Source organism: Lactuca virosa, chromosome 9, assembly GCF_052849685.1.
Source record: "Lactuca virosa cultivar CGN04683 chromosome 9, Lactuca_virosa_CGN04683_v6, whole genome shotgun sequence".
NCBI lineage: Eukaryota > Viridiplantae > Streptophyta > Magnoliopsida > Asterales > Asteraceae > Lactuca > Lactuca virosa.
In genome coordinates, this window is record NC_136434.1 from 216191134 (window position 1) to 216218939 (window position 27806).

The 27806-nt window shown below is 34.0% G+C and overlaps 2 protein-coding genes across 2 annotated transcripts; both read right to left on the reverse strand.

Annotated features, from left to right (window-relative positions):
* Positions 1 to 4870: 4870 nt before the first annotated feature.
* Positions 4871 to 6197, reverse strand: LOC145136510 (small ubiquitin-related modifier 1-like). Its single transcript, XM_079070634.1, has 3 exons — positions 5986 to 6197; positions 5317 to 5466; positions 4871 to 5134 (listed from the first exon to the last, which is right to left on the reverse strand). The coding sequence occupies exons 1-3, from the start codon at positions 6067 to 6069 to the stop codon at positions 5063 to 5065; spliced, it is 306 nt and encodes a 101-aa protein (XP_078926760.1). The 5' UTR covers positions 6070 to 6197; the 3' UTR covers positions 4871 to 5062.
* A 19715-nt stretch (positions 6198 to 25912) lies between these two features.
* LOC145137660 (small ubiquitin-related modifier 2-like) lies at positions 25913 to 27597 on the reverse strand. Its single transcript, XM_079071786.1, has 3 exons — positions 27418 to 27597; positions 26702 to 26851; positions 25913 to 26200 (listed from the first exon to the last, which is right to left on the reverse strand). Exons 1-3 carry the CDS (start codon positions 27496 to 27498, stop codon positions 26129 to 26131), a joined length of 303 nt encoding a protein of 100 aa, XP_078927912.1. The 5' UTR covers positions 27499 to 27597; the 3' UTR covers positions 25913 to 26128.
* Between the last annotated feature and the right edge of the window lie 209 nt (positions 27598 to 27806).

A 27806-nucleotide genomic window follows, 5' to 3' on the forward strand; every position in this document is an offset into this window, starting at 1 on the left:
GTTTTTCAACAGATAAATATATGAAGAGATGACTGAATATGGAATTATTGATACTAAGCTAAGTGCAAGATTGGCCCATTGTATTGTCCCTTGCAAGAATTTTCAAGAAATTACCATATTTTTCATCGGATTTTTATTTCATCAGAGCATAAATCAGCACAAAAAAAAAGGCATCCAATATTTATTTCATCAAACTTTTTACCAACATGTAAGCCTAAATCTAATTTTTACCAACATAGATACATCAAAATTTTACAAACACAAATCTGCCTGCATTGGCATGAAGAATTACAAACATAGAGAAGTACCAACATCATACATCTGATTTCACGCTTAATTCACACATAAATGCATTTAAATTTCCGGAAAAAAAAAACTAAGAATTTACCACATTTAAGAGAAACCAAGAAAAAATTACCAGATATTAGAAAAAGAGGCAGAGGTCAAGAACTCTGCTTTTATGGCGGCAGCGCTAGAGGTGTTGGCAACAGATAAATAAAAGGAATACGGTGAGAGAGAGAGAGAGAGAGAGAGAGAGAGAGAGAAGTCAAACCTTTATTTAACCATACATGTGTAAACTGGTGCAGGGGACCTTCCTTCAGTTCAACCTGAAGGCAAAATGGTCATTTTTTTTAATTAGCCAAGCAATAAAATAAAAATCATCCCATGTTTAAAAATACGGTTTGCTTCATTGGATTCCTTTCAACTATGTTGTATTACATATCAACATAATAAAACCCAAATAAGATTATAATTTTAACATAAATTATGTAGTTATTTTGCCATCAATCGGATGTATAGAAATGTAAGCAGAAATTGATTACTTAATGCACAAAAGCTTCTTTCCAACCACGGCTGAAATCGAATCAAATTTCTGAAAAGGACTATGATATACATTGCAAATTTAAGTTGAGATTCAAAATATGTAATCATTCGTAAATTCATGAAAGAAAATGCATTAACTAACCTTCCTGTTGTTGCAGGTACTTCTGTTATCAAAGAACAAATATAAACCCACATCTGTCCTGAACAATTAGTATAGTGTTGAATCTCCAAATGACCTTTGTCGGATGTTTGATGTTTCAACTGTAAAAAGAACAAAACATAAAAATAAGAAAAGACACGAAAACACATAAATACACACACACACACAAAGAGAGAGACCTGACATGAAATCCTCTATAACTTTAACCTCCAAGGATACATGTAACACTTGAAGAGATATAATATGAAAATAATAAATTCTTCTTGTAGATTTATATGAATCTGAAAGATTGACTAATCATGTTTGCTATTATTCACAAAATGAATATGCAATCCACTTAAAACATACAGTTGAAATATTAAATATTAAATGTAACTATATATCTTTAGACATGTTTTTAAGGTTTGAAGTTGAAAATTTGGTTCTCATCTAACCTCAATGTCAAGTGTATGCCCACGGTTCAAAATAGTAGGTCCTATCACCCCTTATGATCATTCAACGCATAATAAACCCTTTTTTTGTTTCTCCTGAAGAAAAGAACCACAAAAAAAAAACAAATTGAGAATGAAATAGGGGAATAACAATCTGTTAGAAATTTTGTTAGCTAGAAATTGAATGGGATTCAATAATAAAAGTAAATAATTTCTTTAAATATATTTTTATTTATTGTAAATATATATAATTGAATTTTAAATTTCCAATTTGTTTTAATATATGGCTAGATATTTTTTTAAATAAATTCCTTTTGTATATTTACACTTCATAACCCTGTTAAAAAAATTTCCTCTAACCTTCTTTATGGAACTTGGCAGCCAAAGGTGTCCACATCAGCCACTGACATTGCTATTATAGGCAGCGACCAATTCTGTGGTTATGTCAAACAAACGGATCATTCACATGTAATTAGACAAGAACCATATATATATATATATATATATATATATATATATATATATATATATATATATATATATATATATATAATTTTGTGACCGGGTTATTATTTATGTAATTTTTGCTATTGTAGGCAGCGACCAATTCTGTGGTTATGTAAAACACAATAACCACTTTTAAAAAATTTTGAATTTTAGGGATCATTTTAATATATTTGTCAAACATAGGCACATTTTATAAAATATCCAAATTTCTATCATTTCCTGAGCGGCTACTTTGTGAATATTAATTTCAACAGAATATTTTTATAATATTGAAAATCAGTAATCACGCGTGGTTAAACAACAACAATAAATAATAATATTAATAAATAAAAGTATATATTGAATCCCTAATAGGTGCCCAATGAAATTCTACTTGTAATATTTGTTTATTGTTTATTTTTGGTGCAATACTTTTTAAAATTTTGTTTAAAATCATCATTACCAGTTCCCTGATGCTGCAAGATGACTTCCTCTACATACACTTACACAACTAACCCATGAATTTACTGATGAGCAAACCTTTACAGCCAAATCATCTGCGGAAAAAAAATAATGATTTTTTTAATCAAAATGTCAACAATCCAAGATTTTATTACCATTTTTGGTGAATCATCATCATCAGCAGCAGCCTTATTTGGAATCATCAAAGAAGGGTGTGCATTTTTTACAATATGTAGAGGCTTCTTTCTCAATACACTCGAATGCTCAATACTACCATCATCTGATCGCTGCAAACATCACACCAGTAAGATCAGAAAATGGATTAAAGATTACGAAATTGGAAGTACATATGCTGTCAATAAAGGGAAAAAAAAAATAGTTGCAATCTATATTAACTGAGAATTTTTTTTTTCAAGAAGTTGGATCAGATTTAGATATAATTTATTATCAAAATACTCTTCAAATATTTTTTAGCTTGAATCTATCTGAAGTAGCTGATAAGTGATCAATAAACAACTGAATTTTACCAGCAGAAGTGGTGATGCTTTCTTTTCCTATTCTCTATTAATGGCTATGTTTCGGTGATGTGTTGTACATAACTCGTTGAGATACTCATATTATATTTGTACTTAATTTTTCAAAAAATATACAATTTCCAAAATCCTATAACAAATATGAAAATAGTGGAAATTTAGCACAGTTACCTTGGAAGCCTCTTCACTTCCATACGACCAGAAGCTTAATCTGTATAATAGGACACAAATGGTTATAAAATCAGCAATTAAGAGCTGTTGAATATAGTTACCTGAGGCAGCAGCAACCCAGGAACACGTTAAACCAATTACATGCTCTTTGAATCACCAATTGCCACAAAAATAAATGAAACAATCCTTAGTATCTGTCATCATGCAGCAACTTCAATAACCATCAAGAAAGAGAGCATAAAGAAGAAAAGAAACCCATTCAGTATGTTATCAACATTGTTGAAGAAAATTTGTCAGAAAATGCAGCATACCCACTGCTATGAGTAAGGAAAAGCATCACAGTCACACTTAATTGGCAGCATATCCATCAACAAATTTTTTTTTTCTAAAACACCCCAAAAGGCCTCTTCGTTAGACATCAACCACATCACATCAGTATCAGGTAGCCTTCATTGCTGTAGGTTTCCAAATAATGTCTGCATAAACTCATGTTAACACCACAATTTGTCTACATATATGATCTGTAAGCTTATCCAGTGAATGTTAAAGTTGCTTTGTCCGGTCCTTATAATCTATGGCTTTATTCAGTGGAGGGGCGTTATTGTCATTTACTGCTTACTTGCTTTCCCAGGTATTAGCAGAACTTTTTCCAACCTGAAACACAAAAAATAGATCGAATGCTTACCTCTTTATTCATAAAATAAGCAGCAATGAAAGCAGAAGTTAGAATTGAAGCAAAACCTCTGTCACCGCCTCCTGTACCATATGTGTTGGTCAAAATAGAAATCTTGTCGACAATTTTGCTCCGGAGCGACATGATTGGAAGATTACTGATAATTCTCCATAGACGAAGATGAAGTAGACGAAGATGACTCAAAAGCTGAAGAAGTCGACGGTACTACCATCGCCAACAAAAAAAAAACCGTCGGCAGTCTGCACAATCCGCGCTCTGTGACCCACGACCTCCGGTAAGTGGTGAACCGATGTCCTTTATCACCACTTCAGATCGTTTGTTTTCATCCGGAGGATACGAATAGAAACTGTGGAGAAGGATAATTATGTACCTTTCTAGGGTTCTTAAATTGAAAACCTTGCAGATAAAGAACACATATCAGGGCGATAACGAAGCGGGTGACACAACATAATTGGAATTTGTCAGAAATTGTTATCCAAACCCATAGTCTGATTGGTTGGAGGAAATGAAATTGAAATCCAATTTCATATTCTCTTTGGTTGGAATGCTGTAACACAACATAATTGTCCTTTTTTTTGTTGCTTAATTTTATTTGTTTTTTAAGTTAAATGTGGGGGTTGATTATAACGACGACGATGGCTAGTGGTGGTAGTGGTTAATGATCGTGGCAATAATGGTGGCGGTGGTGGTAGATGGTGTTGACATAGTGATGGTGATAGAGGTTAATATAGTAATCTTGCTCTTTCCCTCAACAATTGGAATTAATTCCATCCAAACTTTGAAGGAATTCACTTTCATTCATTTGGTGGAAAACAAATTTCATTTAGGAATCCAATTCTATCTCAAAAAGATGAACTAAACACTAGAGTGTGATGGAATTGGATTCCAATTCCTCCCTTCCCAATACATTCCACAGAACCAAACAACCCTTACAGTATGTGTATATTCATATAACAATCTCAGATACAAAATAAGTACCAAGTTACAAAAAACTTAATTTGTAGCATGAACATTAAAAACTATTTTTCTCACTTAAAAGTTGACTGATGATTTTCTTAGATGCTATTTGCAAACATGATTACTCTAAGTCTCGCAGATATAACCACAATTACTTCAAACACAAAAGCATATATCAAACTGAACATAATACAAATTTAGGCTACTACAACCATGGGTTTTTTACTTTTTAACCCTTACATGAGACAGAAATTAAGACCTTAAACATTTAAGTATCACAAACCAAGAAACAGAACAAAACACAGAGCATAGAATGATAGAGCATAAAACATAAGAAAAAGTCTTAAAGGTTGGTAGAGTTGCCTCCGGTTTGATGCAGCATTGCATCTATCTCATCACCTTCCTCCATTTCCAGCTGTACCACAAAATTATAAAAGATAATGAGGGCATTTTTAATCTTCTAATATGAATGAATTTTAAGGATTACAATGAAACTTAATTCTGTCCATGGAATGTAATCTCAAATTCTAATTCCATCATAATCCCCAAACATGAGAGAGAGAGAGAGAGAGAGAGAGAGAGAGAGAGAGAGAGGACCTCATCAGGAGTCTGCTCCCCTCGAAGGCGACGCCCATCAAACAAGAAAGCAATGGAATTAAGCTCAACAGATTGTCGATCACAGTAAGCATTCATAAGCTTCTTCAGTTGTGTGCTCCTTTTGATTCTGAAGAACACTTCATTACCATCCTGGAAATACAACAGCATGAGTTATCCCTTAAACTTTCAATCATATTATGATGCCCTCTAAAACATTGATTCATCTCACAGTTGTACCATAAGATAGAACAACAAATCAGAATTAAAGAAAAACATAGTAGAAATTACTATCAAGTAAACCCCTATCTTAATCAGTCATGTTTCAACATAATTAGTATCGTTTCCACGATGAGTTCCTGATGTTTAGAAAACAACTCCATAATTTATCATCTAAAACATAAACCAGCACATATTGCAATATTTGCGAATAATCCCTAGCCTTAACAATGATGATAAGTAGATAACTAACTGTAAGGTGAAACGTAGAAAACTAAACCCTAGAACGCGAAGAAGAAATCAACACGAACTTCAGAACACTAGAAATTACTGGCTTCATGCTAAGCGAGAAATAATAATCATCTAACCAGATAAAAACGTGAAGATTAGAGAGAATAAAATACATCGAATTCGATTATCGAAATTTTTTTAACAAATGGAGAGAAATGTAACCTGGCCTTTGACTTTCAAATTAATGTGAGCTCCTTGATCGCCGGTCCCAGGCTTCTTGTCTTCATCGTTGTTGACTCCTGACATGTTTTCCGGCAAATCGATAAACGGAGTACGGAATGGAAACGCTGCTTCGATTGGCGACGCTTCAAACTCCTGCCTCAACTATACGCCTTCTTTGTCGCTCACAACTTACTAGTAGAATAGAAAGCGAGAGGTTGATGTTCTCAAAAGACGATCTGACGGTCGATATTTGCCGATGGAAAATGAATCAAGATATTGCTTCTAGCCTCCTATAATTTTTGGAAAATGACATAAAGGGCCATATGAAGGAACAATGACCAATGAATCCACACGAGGGAGGGGAGAGAACAAAGCTACAAATTGCACAAAATAGGAAAAAATAATTTTGTCTAATGTCTATTTTAGTGCATTTATCTTTTTTTTAATGAAAATAACATTCTATATAGGAATTTCAAACCAAACAACGGTTAAATCAGTGTTAATATCGATATCTTGATCGTAACATCTTTCCTATAAACAATTATGATCTCAATATGGTCGGTTTTAAGGATGAGCATCGGAACCGGTCTGCGAACCGAACTTTGTGGATAATAGGAACTGAACCGGACCGCCGGTTCTACCGGTTCCGGTTCCTACCGTTTCTTGCTGTGTCTTCAATGTTGGAACTGGTCATTGATAAATAGCAATATACGGTTCCGGTTTTTATCGATTCTACCGGTTCCGGTTCCTATCGGTTCCCGGTTCCAAAAATCCAAAAGAATATTGTCTCGGTCCCGGCCGGATCGGTTCTATCCGGTTCCGATTCTGGTACCGGTTCCCCAGTTCAAATGCTCATCCCTATTCAGTTTTATAGCAATATCAAATCTAACATCATACGAAACATATAAATATCGTAAAGAGCATGTAAAATATAAGATTTTACAAACAAACTTTTACATTTTGAAAAAAACTAATGGTTTTCCATTGAATTTATCAATTCACAAGCTCTAGATAAAGTTTTTTAACATATAATATTATTTTATTTATTAAACTATTATAATAATATAAAAAATAGATATCGTAGGGTCCATAAAAACTTATGAAAAACTCTCGTATTGTGGATATCTTTTACAACTTTTATGATTGGTGATGCGATGATATGAGACCACAAAGTTTGTTAAAAAAAATTATTTTGTTAGATATTTTAAATCGTATATGGGTCATTTCCGGTTTTTTAGTTTGGTTTTATATGTGTAAAAATGTAACCTATTGTAATGATCCGTCTTGTATATTTTTCGTAATTATTTTAGTTGCTTCTAGAATAGTCTTTTCTAGAAAGATTCTACAATATATCTAGAAACTTCATAGAAGACTTATGAGGCGACATTGCTAGAAACATTCTAGAAGATGTCCTTGTTTTCTAGTAGTTCTTGCCTCTTCTATATATAGGGTTCTTCCATTTCATTTTTCCTCACCTTGTAATTGAGTTGAGTTCTCTATAGCAATAAAGAGTTTTCGTGTGTTGAGTTACTTCCTTCTTTCCTTGTTCTTGTGTTGAAGTTTCGAGTTAGGCTGACTTGGTTTGAGAACTAAGTGCCATATGGTGAGCTTGAATATTCAAGTATGTGACAAGTGGTATCAGAGCTAATCAATTGATGGAAGGTATGGCGGGTGAAATGGAGAAGAATGTTGTCGCACGTTGAGCTTGAAGATTCAAGTCCGTGACAAGAGGTACCAATGCCCCCGTCACATTTTGTACTCTCATGAATAAATTATTCCACCCATTCCTCGATAAGTTTGTAATGGTATATTTAGATGATATTGTGGTGTATAGCCACTCCTTGGAAGAACATGTTTCTCACTTGACGCGGGTATTTCAAGTATTGCGAGAGAACCAACTTTTATATGAAATTAGAGAAGTGCTCATTTGGGCCACAAAGTCAGAGATGGTGGGTTGATGATGGACAAAGTGAAGATCAAATCCATCCGAGATTGGGAGGCACCAACCAAGGTAACCGAGCTTCGATCCTTCATTGGGTTGGTTAACTATTATTGGCGTTTCGTCAAAGGGTATTCTAGTCGGGCAGCCCCTTTGACTGACCTTCTAAAGAAGGATAAAGCTTGGAGATAAGACGATCGTTGTCAAGAAGCATTCCAAGGATTGAAAGAGGTGGTGATGCAAGAACCCGTGATGAGATTATCGGATGTCACAAAGCCATTTGAGTTACATAGTGACGCTCCAGACTTCGTCATAGGAGGGGTCTTAATGCAAGATGGGCACCCAATTGCGTACATAAGTCAAAAATTAAACGAGGCAGAGAAACGTTACACGGTGTAGGAAAAGGAGATGACCGCTATCATCCATTGTTTACGAGTATGGAGACACTATTGACTCTGTGGCAAGTTTGTGATCAAAGCGGATAATATTGCGACAAGCTATTTCCAAACACAAAAGAAGTTGAGCCCGAAACAAGCTTGATGGCAAGACTTTTTAGCGAAGTTCAATTATGTGTTCGAGTATAAACGGGGGATTTTATTCACACCCGAAAACCACTTTGAAAACCTAAAAATACTACTTTGAAAACGATCATGACTAAAATTGACAGATCACATCATCCATTTATTCGTTTCAAATTTAATTTTTTACGTTTTCATATTTTCTCCTTTTAATTTACTATAATTACAAAGCCAATCTTTTAAATTTTAGTTTTTCATCAAACCAATTCATATTTCGTTGTATTTTATTTTTAATTATTTTTCTTATAAATTTTTTATTTGAACTACAAAATCAATCTTTTATAATTTTATATATTATCATTTTATTTCATTATCATTGATTTCATATATTTAAAATGAATTGCATAAACGGTTTTTATAATCAGTAGTGTTAGTCCCAAACATATATATAAAAATAACATTTTGCCTTTATTTGATTTCTTTTTAATTATTTTTGTTTTATATAATTTATTTCTATATTTTATTTTATTGATTTATTTATTGAGACTCATTGATTTTACCTCATGTCTCTGCTCATATCCTCCTTGTTCAAAGATCCAACAACCACAACCTACAACCACCACCACCATAAACCTACATTAGAACGGAACATTCATTAATCACCGTCAACCACCACTAGTCAGTGCCTCATAATGATACTCTTTCACCGCTAAACAACAAATTCCTCTATTTTTTATAATCTTCAGATTGTTTAAAACCCATAAATCAAAAATCAAATTGTTTGAATCGACGTTTCGCCGAGGTTAAAAAACCCATAAATAAAAGGCCCAATCGATGAAACACAATCAGAAAGCATGTAAATAGTTTAAATAAAATGGTTATAAATGTTATATTTGTGCATATCATTCCATTTTATCAACAAATTCAATTTCTCAAATGAATGTAAAAAACAATGACTCATACCTTAAGAAGTAATACATTTTACTAGCTTCAGATCGATGGAGAAGTAAACGGTTTCCGGTGGAGAAGATTTTGTGCGTCAACGGCGGCCAAATCGTGTTTTTTGGTCGTCGATGGCAGTCTAATGATCAAACAATTACTTAAAGATTCAAATGAAAAATGTTAAGATGAAGTAGGTGGGTGTCTGGGTGGGATGGGGTGAAGACGGAACCAACAATTAATTAAAAATATTTTTTTAATAATTAAAAATATTCAGAAACATTAAAATAAAATGAAAAAGAAATAAAAAGGTCAATATAGTCATTTTATTCTACAAAGGACAAAATGTGCATCTTTTTACAATATAAAGGTAACGTTCGAATTAATTTTTTAAAATACAGATTTAACTTGCCTTTTGTCACGTACATGAGGAACGAATCATGTAAATTACTCTTAATATTAAAATATAACTATATTATTTTATATAAATATCAATATGTAATTATTATATATATATATTAAAGTTATGAAGAAAAGTAACAGTAAAGATGTAGCATCTTTGTCTCTTTTAGTCCCTCTACTTCAATTTGTTATTTTTGCCATTTTAAGTCCCTATATTTTACTGTATTTGTCACTTTATTATTTTTATTTTCTTTCCATTCTTCGTTATTGACTGGTCAATGGGCTATATTTGGTGGACACGTGGGTTGGTTGTCACCAGGGTTACCACCAGGGTTACCAGGTGTGATCCACCCCTTCATTGTTACCAGGTGTGATCCACCCCTTCATTCAGAAGTGATACGTGTTCTGTACACGTGAGCAGCCACCGCCCCAAAAATCCATTTGTGTCACTGACTTAGATGGTGAATGGTATCCAGGTTACTCACTCAACCATGGTCACCGCCTCTCCATAGCATTCTGTCTTCTTCCGACCGGATGTTGGTTGCTTCTTCCTCATACGCTGCTCCAAACCGCTGTCTCACCCCATTACTGTCATAAGTCTCATCACCACCCACCTTCCCCCACTGTATGTTCTAATAACTCCGATTTACGTTTTAATCTTTCTTCTCCTCGCGAACTCAAGTTCTGATGTGCGTTTTCTTTGTTACAGGTGGTAATTGCATCAGGTTCGACTAATAATTCTCCCAAACCTAGCGACGTTCATCCAGTCCTTCCACCGCGAGAAGATTCTCCACCGCCTTATCTCATCTTCGACATATCCATCACCGTCCGAGTAGTTACCGGTGATTGCGTGGTCCAACACCGTCTCCACTGTCTTCCCATCTTATCTATACACGAAGGGTTTATTTTCGGATGCTTTATTCCACAAATCCTACCAGATTTTTTATAGATACGGATGGTGCGATTTGTAGGTGGTGGTTGTTCTATGTGGGTTTTTGGCTCTGAGGTTATCTGAAACCCGTTGAAGCCAGCATCTTCCTCCTGAAAGGGCAGCGGCGACCTGATTAGTGTTGTTGATCTTTCTTGATTTCTGTATTGGGATTAATTGATCTGCTTTCTTTATATTTTTGGGCTTAATTGATTTTCTATCTTTTTTGTTCTGTTCGTTTCCAATTTCTTGAACCCTAATGTTCATACGGTTTTCAGTTGGTGATTATTTTTTTACGGCAAAGGTTGACGTCGTTGACTGGTGCTCCGACTCATCGACCCCACCTCCTTCGTATCAAATTGGCCGCTCCATTTCAATCGTCAGGTTTGTTTGATTATTTTTATAATCTTTTTTGGGGCTGAAATTGAAGTCATTGCAGGCTTCAGGAGAGATAAGTGAGATGTAACGAGGATAAAAGAGAGTTAAACCACACTCCAGGTATGAATTGTTCCCAAAATTCTCCCCTCTGCAAATACTCAAATAATGTTTGATATGAATTGATCTTCCTTCAACTCAACTATTTCTTCTTCCTACTGCTATCTGAATCTTCCTCTATGTTGATATTGATTTATTTTTATTTTCTATTTTTTAGTTGATTATCAGTGAGTAGGTTATTGGTGTTTTAAGTAAAGAAAGCGGAGATCGGGTGTTTTTGTTCATCTTAGGTCAAATTTATGGAGCAAAAGCATGAAGTTCATCAAAGGGGGTTAGTTGATTTAACTTTTCCTCTTTTTTTTCGTTTACATGTTGTCTTTTTCACTTCAAAGATCCTGTTAGTAATAGTTGAAATCTAGAGTCTATTGGAAGCTATGAAAACCGTTGGTAGGTCATAGGTGGTACAGGTGACATAATAGTATGAGAAAAAAGTATAGTTTTGACTACCATTCTAGAAACCACTATGTTACGTAATGATAGTTATTTATTCTTTTTAAATATAAAACATATACTTTATATATTAACGGTTTAGTAAATATATAACATGTTTTTATCCATTCAATTTCTTACTTTAGTGAGTTCTTAATGTATTTTTCTTAACTATATTTAAAAATTTTCCAACTACCCACTAGAGTTAAGCATCTGTTTCAGATACAAACCTTAGAATTAGTTTCAACTATATAGTTAAGATTTATAGCTTGATGTAATTACACCATGCTTGATGTAAAGAGTGCTCAAAGTGTTGGTAATTACAAGAGAGTGAAAGAAACATGTGCTTAACGAAGAAAGGAAGATAGTTTTTATGTTTTTTTTTTGTGAAATTGAATAGGGTGTCTTGGTTACTGAACCAAAGAAAAAAAAGTAAAGAAAATCTTTTTGATTCAAATGCTGCTCCTTCACTCCAAATCTTCTCTTAATGACGAACCAAAAGAAACCAAAGTAAAGAATTTTTTTTTTTTGTCTGCAATTCTACAAATGACAGGTGCCTGGGAGCCAACATATCCATATCTATTATCAGCTCCTTTGTTTTTTTGTTTAAGTGTTATAACTTTGGACTTGCTCCTCAATATATGTCAATTTTTGTAGGTTAGGTAGGCATGCACCTTCAATTCAACAATACATGGAATAGATTTTAGATTTTTCGGTTCAATTTCTTCAACTCCTATCTTTTTAATTTTTTCTTTTGCTTCTTCCGATTGAGTGATTTATTTGGATGGGTGTCTAGGGTAGTGAATCCCTTGGGATGACTGAGGGAAACTGATGGATTCGGCAAGAAATTGGTTTTACAGGGAGAGTCTCAATAAGCGATGGTGAATCCTTGGTTTTTAAACATAATGTGCAGCTTAAAGCATGTGTTTTAGGTCTTGATTTTAACGGATGCCCAATTACTTTTTCCATTTTTAGGTTTACAACTAACTTGACATCATTCCATATTTGGAATTGGTGCAGGTTTTTCTTCAAAATCAGTAACTTGTATTATGCTATTAAAGGGCAATTTGGTCAATCTTTGTTTAAGCTTAAAGATTGCAAGTTATTACATGGTTTTGTGATCATGAAAGGCCGAAATTGGAATAAAAAAAGAAAAAGGGAAACAACAAAAAAAGTAAAAGGTTTTTAAACAGTTTTAGACAGGTTTGGTTAAGGCTCCAAGAGCATTTTTCTTTCTTTTTTACCATTTTGTTGACTGCGAAATTGATCTGCGTAATAAGGAGACTCCTCAAGTTTTTTCCGAGTTTATCATTGGGCTGTTCATTTCTCTCAATTATCATTTAATGGATCAGGGGCATTTTCATCAAACTGCTCTTTTTCTGCTTACTGTTGTTTTTCACTTTTGGCTAGCTAGCAATTGGTTTGAAGTTAATGTTATTTAAAGCCCGACTTAATGCATTCAGATGCAAACCATATACCTATTTGTCTTTCCTTTTTTTTTCTGTCTCAGTTAACGTTTTTGAGAATGTTAGATCAATTACTAGCAATGTCCTAATTGGCAAAACATGTCCTTTTCCCTTTGTGGTGAGAAAATTCTCTTTTAAATTGTGGAATACATTTATTGTTATTATTTAATTTGAAATAATGTAATATGACAACATTTTCTCTCCCCTTTTGTTATGTGCAGCCTGCTAATTTTATGGGTCGTTTCCACCGGTTAAAATGTCCCAGAAAGGTAGCTTTCTTTGTTTGTAATTCAGTTTATTTATTTATTTTTTTAATTGTATGGATTGGTATAATGGAATCGGGGATGAAATTGTTCATTTCATTACAGAATGGAATGTAAAATTGCAAAACAGTATATTTTTTATTGTGTAATTTTTAATGACAATTTTGTTAAAATAAAAGTAATAAAGATAATTGATTGGCCAATTTGCACCATATATAAAGAACACTTCACAATGATGTTTAATGCGGTAATTGTACTTACTTTCTTTCGGTTAATGACACATTTTTTGTGTAGGGTCAAGGAGAGGTTGCAAAAGAGGGTGGTCGTGAATTTTCTCACAAAGGTAAAGGGATGTTGGATCGATTGGAGAACAAAGAGGTTGTGGGGTTACATACACATTATTGAATCAACGGTTTTATTTGCTCATTCATCAACTGCTAAGGGACTATAGTTTTTTTTTATGTTTTTCATTACTATTTGTGTATGCTATATCTTTGATATGGTATGGCAGGCTTTGAATTTGGTTTCCGGTTTCTTTTATAAAGAGATTGAGTTTTTACTCTGCGTTTGACAGAAACGTGGTAATCAAGCTAATGAATATTAAACGCAGTACCATTTAACCATAACAAAAAACCAACATTAAAGGATTCCGGAAAAACGACATTGAAGGCTTCTGACCCCCGCAAAGCGGGGGACACTTTTCTAGTTTATATTAGAAATTACTGAAAATTATGTTGTCTCTGCTCTACGGGGACGCGAGTGAGGTTTTATGTGTGTAACTATGAAAGTTTAGGAAGCAAATATGCAAATATGTAAAACTAATGTGACCAAACTGTGAAAACAAAATTGTGAGGACAAAACATGATAATATATTATAGGGATACGGGGGAGTAATATGCAAATTTTCTATTAGGTATGGATTAATTCTTTAATTTTTTAAAGATATGGACCATCTCTATAATATATAATATAATATATATTAACTATAATAAGGATTGTATATAAAAGTTATTTATATTAAATAATATAAAAAAATATAACATGATATATAAAATAAAGGACGATAAATGTGAAATCTATTAAATATGGTGGATTTATTTATATATAAAAATATAAAAGATTAAAATCGGAAGTAATGTATAACATGAGGGACCTTAAATATAGAGTTAGTTTAATATGAGACATCTTAAATGTAAAAAATTTTATAACCTTATTGATTTGTGACTTTGATAAGAACAAATAAAGTGGTTTTGACTTTTGATAATCGGTTGTGAATAACAACACCCAATACAAACGAGAAAAGCTAACGTCGTTGTTGATGCACTAACTCGCAAAGGCACCCTCGCTTCAATCACTCAAGCACGATTCTTCTTACAAGATCAGATCAAACAAGGCCTAGAGCATGATCCTTTGGCCAAGAACCTAATTGTTATGGCTCGAGAAGGGAAGACGCAGAGATTTTGGCTTAAAGGAGATATACTCTTAACAAAAGGAAACCGGTTATTTGTGCCTAAATGGGGCGATCTTAGACGAAGAATAATGAAGGAGTGCCATGATTCAAAGTGGGCGGGTCATCCGGGAGTCAAGATGACATAAGCATTGATCGAGAGTACATACTACTGTCCGTATATGAGGGATGATATTGAAGGCTATGTTCGGACGTGCTTGTTGTGCCAACAAGACAAAATAGAGCAAAGACAAACGGGTGGACTATTAGAACCGTTACCTGCTCCTAAGGGCCCATGGGAGAGTGTATTTATGGATTACATTACGTGCCTACCAAAGTCGGAAGGATGTGGAGTATTATTGTTATCATGGATAGGTTCTCAAAGTATGACACGCTCATACCGGCTCCAACAGATTGCACTGCAGATGAAACAACCAAGCTATTCTTCAAGCACGTGGTAAAGTATTGGGGTGTACCACAAATCATCGTCAATGATCGTGACCCTCGGTTTACTGGAATATTTTAGACATAATTGTTCAAACAAATGGGCACGGAGTTAAACTTCTCTACTAGCTTCCATCCCCAAAGTGATGGACAGACGGAGAGAGTGAATGGCCTACTCGAACTATACTTGCGACACTATGTGAGTGTTAATCAAAGAGATTGGGCAAGGCTTCTTGATATTACAATATGCAAAGAAGTGAAGCCATGGGTTAAAGTGCCTTTGAGATTTTCATGGGTCGACAACCTATAACCCTGAATGCTTTAGCCGTAACTTGTGAGGGAAGTAGCCCTGCTGCTTATAAGTTAGCGAAGGAGTGGCAGGAGGAAGCGGATATGGCTCGAACAACGTTAGAAAACGCGACCAAAAAAATGAAGAAATGGCCAAATGAGAATAGAATGCATGTAGAATTCAAAGTTGGAGACCGGGTCATGGTGAAACTTCTGCCACAACAATTCAAGGCATTGAGGAAAGTACACAAGGGCTTGGTGCGAAGATACGAAGGACCGTTCGAGGTGATCGAGAGAGTGGGAAAAGTTTTGTAACGACTTGATCTCCCACCCAAGTTGAAGATTCATCCAGTTTTTCATGTCAGCATGCTCAAGCCGTATCACGAGGACTTAGAAGACCCCCAACGAGGCATATCAAAGCGCATACCAACAACGGTTGTTACGTATTTTGATCGCAAGATTGAGGAGATACTTTCGAACTATACGAAAGCGGGGAGTGCCGAGCTTCAAAGAATACTTAATCAAGTGGAAGAATTTACCTGATAGCGAGGCAAGTTAAGAGTCTGAAGACATACTATGGCAATTTCAAGATGATATCAAGAGATACCGAGATGGAAACGTGACAAGGACGTCACGAAAATAAGTGGGGGAGAATGTAACGAACCGCCTTATTTGGTTATTTTTCCTAATTATTGTAGTTGCCTCTAGAATAGTCTTTTCTAGAAAGATTCTAGATGATATCTAGAAACTCTATGGAAGGCTCATGAAGAGACATCTTCTAGAAACAGTCTAGAAGATGTCCTTGTTTCCTAGTAGTTCTTGCATCTTGTATATATAGGGCTCTCCCATTTCATTTCTCCTCACCTTGTAATTGATTTGAGTTCTCTAGAGCAATAAAGAGTCTTTTCTAACATTAGTAACATTGAGAAAAAAGACCTACAAAATTACAGACAATCTTAATGTTTATAACTGGATAAAAAGGCATCATCTTATTAAAATTATTAATGGATGTTTAAAAGTTCCTAATCTAATTGGTGGTGAAGATAGATGTGTTTTTACATCCTCCCACATGTTTCCATCTCCTATTACTTGTATTGTCATTACATATTCGTTTGGTTTGTTTGATTATTTATATAATATAACAGTTCATTCTATTATGATGTGACATTTATCAAGATTTGATTATATTTATTTTTGAAATTGTATTATAAAAATAACAAAGTAATATATATATATATATATATATATATATATATATATATATATATATATATATATATATATATATAATATAAAAGAGCACAAAAACACTAGCATTAATTTATAAACAATGTCATAGTATTTAAAGATTTAATGATTCATCAGTATATCCCTTTGGCATTCTCATATTTATTTTTGAGAGTTACTTTTGTGTCTGAGAGAGCTATTTGTGTAGTACGGTTTAAAAGGTCTATGACGGCATCTTTCCTGACATTGTCTCCAATGTTGATTGGTCCGGTGGCGAAGGCGAAACGCATGATGCATTTTTAGAAGAGTGTTTGCAAGTCATGTTAGTATAGGTATATCGACTTCTATTTTTGCAACATCTAAAGTTTTTCCAACATATTTTCATAGATCTCTCAAAATTAGGATAGAAATAGGTGTAACATAGAATCAATGAATCTTCACTAGAAGTAGAAGTTGGGATATAAGGAGTTGATGTGCCATAAGAAGATGAAACCCCTAAAGGAGAGGTGAACGAATGGTAGATTGTTGACATATCTCTTTGTAAGTAGTTATTCTTAGGAGTGTTAAAATCTGACACGAGACGACAAAAATACGCAAGACGAAATAATATTGGGACGAGATCGAATTTCGAACTCTTGTTCATGTTTTGTGTAAAAAAAACTCGATGTCATGTTCGTGTTAAGAATTAAGCATAAATTAAAACGATAGTGACCCGAAAACAACACAAAATTAAACCGATATGTACATGACAATAAAAGGAAATCATACAAAAATATTAAAGCTTACACCTTATTTATAAAACTTTTAAATTAGACAATATTGAAAAAATGGTCCCTGTGGTTAGCAAAATTATGCGATTTTGGTCCAGAAAAGTTTGGTGATGCATCGGTGGTCCAATTCCAGATACCTTGTGTGGTTTTGGTCCCTATGGTTGTCATTTTTGTGTGGTTCGACGACTAGTCGGGGGTCCGGGGGCAGCGCCCCTTTGGCGGGGTCTAGGGGCAGAGCCCCCGTGGGGTTTGGGGCAGCGCCCCAAAACCTCACCGAATTTTACACATGGGAACATAATGGAAAATTCAATTTCTTGAGGGTGATTATGGTAAAACTAACGAAACTCGTTAGTTTTTGGTAACCCTAAATCCTCATTAAATCCGGATTAACATTACTTGCTTCCAAAGCAACTAATGACGGCCCAACCCTAATGAAACCCTAATCGTGTTTAATATATAAACAGTTCTTCCTCTACAGAAGAGGGTTACGATCTTAAGCTCTCGTTTCATCATACTTTCACAGAATCCTCTAGCATATTGGCTTACGTCTTCTGTGCCTAGAAACGTAAGTGTCCACTTGGATTATCCTAGGCTGAATTTCTTGTAACCCAGGCATAGGGTAGAAATATCAGTTCGGAAAGTGATATCACGATCCAAGTTGGTATCCAGATCTCCACCACAAACCCTAAATTTCCCAACATATATAAGGTGGATGGGTGGGCGACGGATGGTGGTGGTTGGCGGCGACGGATGGTGGTGTACGGTGGTAGCACTTGGTGGTGATGACGACAGATGGTGGTAATGGTGGCAACTAAGGGTTGTATGTTCTTGAGTGTGTGTGAGTATGTGTGTTTTCTTGAGAACAAAAGCAGATAAAGATACAGAGAGAGGGGGGTAGGTGGGTCATTTTTTTATTAATTAACATATTAACATAAAAAATATAAAAACAAATGTAAGGGGTAAAATAGTCCTTTTAAGTTGTTAGGGACCAAAAACAATAAAAAGATCCAATTTTGGACAATTGGTGCTTTTGGACCAAAAACACATAATTTTGCCAACCATAGGGGCCATTTTTGTAATTTTGTCTTTAAATTAAATAAAAGCTTTTAATCTATTGGGAACCTGGAACATCAATTCTTTTAAGATCCGATGGTACCTCCCTCAACCTTGAAATAACACCGTTGTTTGTTTCTCAATTTTCAACCGCTCTATTCATGTTAATGTCTTTTCATTGTTGTATCAAAATAGTAGATGCCTAAGAAGCGTTCTTCTTAGTTATCGTTGCTAAGGAATCGCTCTTGTTCGGCGCAACTAAAGAATTGTTGCTACTAAAGATTCGTTGTTGCTATTGTTCATCGTCGCTTTCCTGCTCATCGGTAATTTTTTTTAACCCCTAATTATTGTTGGTCATAGTATATCATGAATGTCGTTTCTTGTTTACTTTTATGTTTATGGCCTACAAAATTAAAAGATTTATGCTACATAGTAGGGGTGACATTGGTACAATACCAATTCATTTTTACTTAAAACATATACCGTACCAACTATAATTGGTATAAAAAATCTGCTATCGGTATCATACCAAGTATATTTGGTACTAATATATTTGGCTACAAATAAATTTAGTTGGTACAAATTGGTAATGATATATATCAACTTTTTTTAATATTTTATTATAAGATTTAAAAATAATTAAAGACATCGACTAATATGTTGGTTGGTTTTTTGTGGTGCAATTCTAAGAGCTCTAATAAATAGTTTCAATTCTTAATAAAAAAAATTAAATCAAAACCATCTATGTTTTGCAGTTTTGCTTGTCTTCGTGCTTTATTTTCTTAAAACAATTACATAAAATGGTTGATGTTCTTGTTCATTGACAACTACATTAGGAACTAATTTAAATGGTGTAAAATATTTAGTTAATTTATTTATTATTTTTTAATTTTAAATGGATTAATTTAGTTTTAACCAATTTATTTAATAGATTTAATTGACAACTACATAAACCGGTCAATCACGTGACAACCTATTAATCTGATTAGGTTGGATTAAGTTATTAACTCATTTAAATAAACATGTTAGGTTGGGTTGTAATCTTCCCGATTAATAAATGTGTTGAACCCAAACTCTACCATCCAGCTCTATTCTTACCTACTTTAGTCACATGACAGTTGTAGTTTTCACGTTGCGAAATCCAATATCTGTTTTGTTTGTAAAATACAATTTGTCATTGAAAAGCTTAGCATCAGGGCCGACCTACCTGGGCGGCTTGGGCCATGGCCCAGAGCATCAAGTTACTGGGGGCATAAGTATGAGCCCGTATGGGTATATTAGTATATGGGAAAATTCTGGCCCATTTTCTTTAATCAGATCTGTATCACCATATTCAGGTGGAGAGGAGTTATGGCGGCAAAAAAATTGGGCGCGTGCGATAGAACAGAAGACGTAGAGGCAAGTCGCAAATTTCAACACGAGTAATCATTATACCACCTTCTTCACGCCATTACTTACGTCGTTAGTCGGTCGACGGTTGGAGATTTCATAGATGCAACGAACGTGATATCTGATTTTCTTTAGCAGTATAAATCGAAATTGACATCTCTTAGGTTTCACAGAGTGGTTCAGCAAGAAGCATGGTAAAAGTGACGTGACTTTGGTTCCCACCGCACCGCGACCTCGGTAGAGGTTATTCGGCATATATCACCGATGAGAGAGAAAAGAGTTTTCAATTGGAATGTTACATTAAAGGTTCCATCGGGTGTTTGGGAATACTTTCAAAATAACTTTTTGTAAAGAAGAAAAAAAGTGGGTTTTCAAAAGTTAAGAAAGTGTGACTTTTTGTAACTTTTGGACTTTTAAACCTAAATCACATTCAAAAGTCAAAAAATACTATCTAAACACTTTTTAAAACTCACTTTTGGCTTTTGTTTTTTTAAAAACTTTTACAAAAAGAACTTTTAGGCTTAAAAAGTAATCCCAAACACCCCCTAATTCTACCCTAAATTCAAATTGGAAATAATATATTTACCCTTCAACTTTACAAAAATTGTATTTTAACTTATTCTCTTTCATATTTAATACTCTTTATTAGTTGATGTAAACTAATTCTATATAAATTAATTGTTATTTATATTTGTGTCCTCATTTTAAATTATATGATGTTTTTTTTTTTGTTGTAATTTTATTTTTCTAAGGTTTTTTTTTGATGTGTTTGTTTTATTTTGAGTTGAAGTTTAATGAAATTGTAGTTTTACGTTGGTTAAATTGATTGTTTTTAATATAAATTAATTTTTTAAAAAAAAAGGCAAGTGTGTCAACCCACGCTATGAAAATGACAAGTGTGGCAAACAGTGTGGTAAATATGATGTAGCGTTGATGTGGACCGTGGCAAATATGATACCACACCCACCAGCTTTATCTCCACTTCCGTAATCATACGTGATTTATGATGTAATCTTCATTTAAGCTTTAGTCTGTCACTCAGAGAGTCACAGTATCAATTTTATTCTCCCTTCTCATGGTTTTTGTCAGCGGGTTGTTATAATGAAGATTTTAGAGTTAAGTTAGAGGTTATCTTCCTATCCTAAGTTATTGTGGGATTGGGCAAAACTAAGTTCAAATTTGTTTTCCAGCTTTTAGAGACAATGGTTAATTTTTGTAGCAAAAAAACATTTGGATTCTAGTGAAAATAATAGTGCTGCCACTGTTTGAATACATTAACTTGGCTGTAGCACAAAAAGTTAACTTTATATTTGTTTAGTCACATTTATAGTTTGAGTTTTCAATTGTTTAGCTTTAGTATGCTCTTCTTTTGACTTTGTTGTATAACACTAGTAATTTTAGTTACTTTCAAGGTTTTAACTTTTAACTCTTTGATTTCTTAACATTAATTTATAATTGTTTAGTTCTTAATCTGTTTTAAAGATTTATATTATAACCATTTAGTTATTTTGAGAATTGTTCTTAATCTGTTTTGATTTCTTAACATACTTGTTTACTGTGTGGTATTATACTTATCATGAATTCTCCATATGGGTTTGTATATTATATTTGAGGTAGAAATCAAAGTCTAAGGGGCTGTTTGAAACCGTCTGACCGGTCTGAGTCAGCGATATCAGCTGACTCGGTCAGACATGAATATGTTTGATGTGGGCTGATTCGGTCAGCATGTATGGCTCAATTGGCTGAGTTGGTCAGCTTCCAAAACCCATCTGACTGGCAAAAAGGACCTCACTACCCCCGATCTATTATTCTCCTTCGTGACCTAAAAGAAAAACGGCAGCGACATCTGTTCACGTCGGCATCCCAATCGCCGATCTGTTCTTCCCCTTACGTCCGTCCACACAGGTTCGTTCTTGCCCTCATCTGTTCAAATCGAATTCGATTTTGACTTTATTTAGTCAAAACTCCATCTTCTTGGCCGATGATTGAGCCCCTTACTGTTGCTAATTGAATTAATGGGTCGGTCCCCTCTAAATACTTGAATGATAATGCTTTAATTGAATTAATGTTAGGTTACAGCCCCCCTTATCATGAATCGTCCCTATATGTGTATATGTTCTTCAAATATTCAAATAAAAAAATCACTGTACTTGGTATGTTATGTAATCAGATTTTTTTTTCTTTGTATAATCTATTGAATCTGAAATTGTGTGTAATGTATGTATGTACTTGGTATGTTGTGTATGAATAATCTATGAAATCTGAAATTGTGTGTAATGTATGTAATAGATTATGAAATCAGAATTTTTTTTCTTTGTATAAGCTATTAAATCTGATTTTTTTGCTTGTATAAGTTATGAAATCAGATTTTTTTTGTACGATGTTATGTTCTAATGTTATGAAATCTCAAATTGTATGTGTATAAGCTATGAAATCATAATTTTTTTTCCATGTATAAGCTATGTAATTGGTAGAATATTGTTGACTTTGATTTAGCTATTACTATTTAGGATTATGTTGATCTCATTGGTAGAAAATTGTTTTATGTTTAGATATTTATGTTAGCTTGTTATTTATGTTTTAGGATGTTGGTTTGGAACGAAAGTGAGGACAAAACTTTTCTTGATGCATGTATCCATGAATTAACCACTAATGGTCGTGAGGGTTCTGGGCTTAAGGCTAGTTCATGGAAGATAGTACGCGAAAAATTGATGAACGAACACGGTAAAGAGGTTGATCAAAAGCAAATGAGAAACCACTTTGACTACTACAAATCAAAGTATGTTGCTTGGGTGAAACTGAAAAACAAAACCGACAATATATATGACCCTATAAAAAATAAATTTAACCTCACTGATGTACAATGGAAGGAAGAGGGGAAGGTAATATTTTTATAACAAATACTATTATAATTATTTTTATAAAAAATACTAATATTTTTAAAAATTGTAAACAGTTGAACAAGTTCGTGTTGTCATTGAAAACTAAACCCCTGCTGTTTCCTGATCTTTGCACCCAACTATTTGAAGGGTCGACCTCAACCGGCTTTCAAAGTTGGGGGCCATCATCTACACTCCCTCGTCCTGTAGAGGAGTTTAGTGCCCATGATTTTGATGATGATGTTCCAATGGAAACCTCAACACAACATGTAGGTGCAAGTGAAGAATCTTCGGGGCGTTCAAAAAATACGGAAGTTGGTGGAAACAAAAAAGTTGGTGGAAAAAAAAGAGATGCAAGGGCATTAGAAGTTGAAGAGGAGATTGTCAAACTTGCAAGGTCGTTAGTGGAAAAAAATGAAAGAATTGAAAAAAGTGAAATGGATAAGGATGTTGATGCGTGTATGGAGAAATTAAACAAAATGGAATGGGGAGAAGAAGATGAAAGATACAAAACCGCTCTTTTGCTATTTGGTGAAAGTGCCGATGTTAGGAAAGTTTGGTTACGACTTTCGCATACTAGTTGTGAGTCGTGGGTGATGGGTGCGGGTAGGAAGTATGGTTACCTTTGATGATGTTTACTATGTTTTTGTTGCGTGACTTTTTGTTATTTGCATGACTTTTGGATCCTATGTTTGATGACTTTTTTGGATGTTACTTTGGATGATGTGTAATAGTTTTTTTTTGTTATGTGACTTTTGTTACTTTGGATGATATTTGGATATTGAATATGACTTTTGTTATTTACTAGTTTTTTGTTATATGACGTTTGTTATATGACTTTTGTTACTTTAACATGTTACCTAATTGTTTGTAACAGGTCAAGTATGGTTTCTGATGGTGAAGTTGTAGCTTTTCTTTTACTTGTGTTTTATTGGTTGAGGTCAAACCGGCGCAGGCTAATCAGAATTCATAGACTTAGAGATAACAATTCAAGCGGGTATGCGTATACACAAGATTTGATGTATGGAGACCCTACACAATGTTTCGATATGATGCGTCTTACACAAGAGGCATTTGCTTTATTATGCAACCATTTTACCCAAAAAAATTGGTTGCAAGCTAGTAGGACAATAAGCATTGAAGAGAAGATAGCTATATTCTTACATGTTATAGGACATAACGAACGTTTTCGCGCCGTTAAGGGAATATTTCATCACTCCACACAAACGATTCATCAATGTTTTCATGAGGTCCTAACAGCAATGATGTGTTTTGCAAAAGAAATTATAGTACCAACAACTCCTAATCCAACAAGACATAACTCGGAACGACATAGACGGTTAAAAAATATTTTTTCCGGAGCAATAAGTGCATTAGATGGAACTCTTGTACATGTGGTTGTACCCGTTGATCAACAAACTCGTTATAGAGGAAGAGGAAAAGGAGAATGTTTTCAAAATGTAATAGGAATTTGTGATTTTGATATGATATTCACCTTTGTTTGGGCTGGATGGGAGGGTATAGCACATGATTCAAGAGTTTTGAAAGAAGTTGCATTCAATTCGACTTCTGGATTTCCATTTCCTCCACCAGGTTTGTAATCTTTATATAATTTTTATTATTTATCTTCTTTATATAATATGTGTCATTATATAATATGTGTCACATTCATTTGCAGATAAATATTACCTTTGTGATGCCGCATATACAAACACTCGTGGGTTTATGGCTCCATACCGCAATACTAGGTATTGGTTAGCCGATTTTCGAAGAGGCAGACCTTTAACTAGAGAAGAAAGGTTCAATTATGCTCATGCACAACTTAGAAATGTTATTGAGCGTGCATATGGTGTTTTGAAGGCGAGATTCACAATCTTAAAACAAATGGCTCCTTATCCTTTTACAGTGCAAAGAGACATAGTAATTGCTTGTGTCGCGGTCCATAATTTTATAAGGAAATACAATATAGAAGATGACTTGTTTAGAAATTTTGAGGAGGACACTATGGTTACTCCTGACGTCCAAGGTGGGGGAATTGATAGAGAAAACATACAAGACATAGAATGGGGTCCAAAAGCCGTTGAATATATGCGTGTTTTGCGTGATCAGATTGCAAATCAACTACTTTCACCTACTTTACGTTAAATTATTATGTTATTTTGAATTTCATTATGTTTTTATTTGGATATTAAATGATTTATGTTTAATTTACATTTTGAATGACATTTTTTGTTTGTGTGTAATTTACATTTTGTATGACAATATGTATGTTTTTATAATTATTCAGCAACTTAATCAATCACTATATATAACAGAAGGGTAAAATGGTCATTTTTCATCACTCAGCACATTCAGTCAGATGTACAATCAAACAACAGGATTTCTTACTCAGTCAGGATTTCTTACCCAGACAGACATTTCCCAGTCAACACTTTCTCAGTCAACAATTATCAAACGGGGCCTAAAAGTTGAAAAGTAAAAACTCAGAAGTTTAATGCTAATGTTGGTCACAGTTCCAAAGTACATTAATTTTGTGCGCATTGGTGAAGATTTCTCTCGCCCACTGATTCAATCTGTTTTAGGGTCTGAATTGAAGGCTGTGTGTTTCCATGAGTTCGATGTGGTTTTTGACACAAAATTATGGTATAATGAATTTCTGTTTTGAACGATAGCTTGTGATGTAAACAAGACAACTTGAATGTAAATTTGTATTTTGATAAACCTTTGGCAGAAAAAAAGAATTGGCACTTATGTTGCAAATAGTAAAAATTAATAACATATATGGTTGTCTTTGTTTAATCTATTTCTGTCAAAGTTTCTTTAAATGATAATTCTTATCGATGAAGGTAGGAACAATTATTTAATACTGTAATTTATGGAATAATTCATTTTAAACATTGATTTCTGCTATCTCATTTTAGTGAAGAGTAACTAATTAATGAACTTAGCATTTAGAAAGCAGATGAAACACCCAAAAAATCATAGCAAACCAACATCAAAGATAAAATATGGTATAGCTACACTTTAGAAAGCAGATGAAAGATAGTAGAGTAGAGTAAGCATGCATATGCATAATAGTTACGGTAGAATATAGCAATATAGCATATTCTTTCCCTTAAAAGGGAAAATAGTTGTTATTAAATAAGTACACCAACATAACAGTTAACTTAAAATCCAACCTCCTAAACAACACAACTACGAAGCTTAAGAGAAAAGCTCAACCGGCATTATCTCATCATCATCATCATCACTTTATATACTCTTCTTCTAAATCCATAAGAAGCCGCCACCTGTCTGATGCAGCATCGCATCAATCTCATCACCATCTTCCATCTCCAACTGCCATCAAACCCAATTTATTTAACAGTTTCATATTTGAAAATTGAAATACAGTAATTCTTGCAATTTTGATCCTTGTTCAGGGTTTTTTTTTAACAATTTAATATGACTATATTTTAGGACCAAATTTGCAAACCAAAAATAGTCTATTTGGAATAGGGACTACAATAGTGAAAAGAGAAATACTGGAGTTGATCCTGCAACAACATAAACAATTGCTATAAGCTGTAGATGACCATTGTTCATGGACAAATTAAGTTGTTTTAACATTTTTTAATAGCTTAATTTCACAGTATACTTCAATAACATAGCTTTTAAGGACATTAAAGTTAGTCTTGCATACTTAAATGATCTTTTTGTTTGTAGAAAAAGAGTGAAAACATGAATGAATTGCCACAAACTACATATGACCATTGTTTCTATGTCTAACTAGAGGTGTGTGTGTGTGTGTGTGTGTGTGAGAGAGAGAGAGAGAGAGAGAGAGAGAGAGAGAGAGAGAACCTCATCTGGAGTTTGTTCAGCTCGAAGGCGACGACCATCAAACAAGAAGGCAATAGAGCTGATATCAACAGATTGCCTTTCACAATAAGCGTTCATCAGCTTCTTAAGTTGTGTGCTTCGTTTGATCCTAAAGAACACTTCATTTCCATCCTGTCAAATAATCAAAAGTTGAAAAAACAATCTAAAAGCTTGGATTTATTTCTTTTAAAATACTTATATTTTACAGTTAAGGTACAAATATGTATCCATCAAGGCCTAGATCTGAAATAAAGTGTATGGGATTGATGATAACTGAAAAAAAAATGCTTTAATTGTATATCGGCATAGTGAATATTGATTATTGAATGCTAATGTTATGTTCATATTCACACAGTGATTTTCAAAGATATAATATGTACGAATTAGGATAAAATTTCAGATGCAAAATCACTTCACCAGTTTCTACATCTTCACAAGCAAAAAAATAGACACTTAAGAAAACAGAAAACCGAGCCAAAGGCAAAAAATCCATAAACAAAAACAAAGGGACTGATACAACGATTATATACAAAACCTAAACAGGATACGAGACGAATCCCTAAAATACACATTAAGCGAAGAACAATTATCATCTAACACGTGATAGTAACTAAACGATCGATCTTTTTCAGGAATTTACGAGACAACGAACGGAGTAATTAATCATAATGGCACAAAACTAAAAGATAAACCCTAACCTGTCCTTTGACTTTCAAATTGATATGAGCACCTTGATCTCCAGCCGGCTTCTTGTCTTCCTCGTTCGTCACTCCCGACATCTTTTCCGATCGACGAAAGTTCTAACTCGCAAATTCGGCTTCTGACGGTGTTCTGCGGCACTCGTACGCTGATTCTTTCTTCCTTGCTTTGGTGATGAAAAATGGTATAAAACGTTAATGGAAAAGGAATCGACGGTTAGGATGGGTACTGAAAAAACAATGACGATCCGACGATCCAAATTGATGAATGGGAAATTGGGAATCAATAAGTTTTCAATCTTATTGACAACTTTTGAGTTATCCAAATTAAACACCTCTTGATTGAAACACTTACGCAAATACCTTTTTATAAAAACGAAAACGTGAAA

Coding starts and splice junctions, on each gene's coding strand:
- LOC145136510 (XM_079070634.1), bottom strand. CDS start 6,069: ATGTCAGGAGTCAACAACGATGAAGACAAGAAGCCTGGGACCGGCGAT. Junction 5,467..5,985: donor ATTTGAAAGTCAAAGGCCAG/GTTACATTTCTC, acceptor TTGTATTTCCAG/GATGGTAATGAAGTGTTCTT. Junction 5,135..5,316: donor GGGAGCAGACTCCTGATGAG/GTCCTCTCTCTC, acceptor TTTGTGGTACAG/CTGGAAATGGAGGAAGGTGA.
- LOC145137660 (XM_079071786.1), bottom strand. CDS start 27,498: ATGTCGGGAGTGACGAACGAGGAAGACAAGAAGCCGGCTGGAGATCAA. Junction 26,852..27,417: donor ATTTGAAAGTCAAAGGACAG/GTTAGGGTTTAT, acceptor ATTATTTGACAG/GATGGAAATGAAGTGTTCTT. Junction 26,201..26,701: donor CTGAACAAACTCCAGATGAG/GTTCTCTCTCTC, acceptor GTTTGATGGCAG/TTGGAGATGGAAGATGGTGA.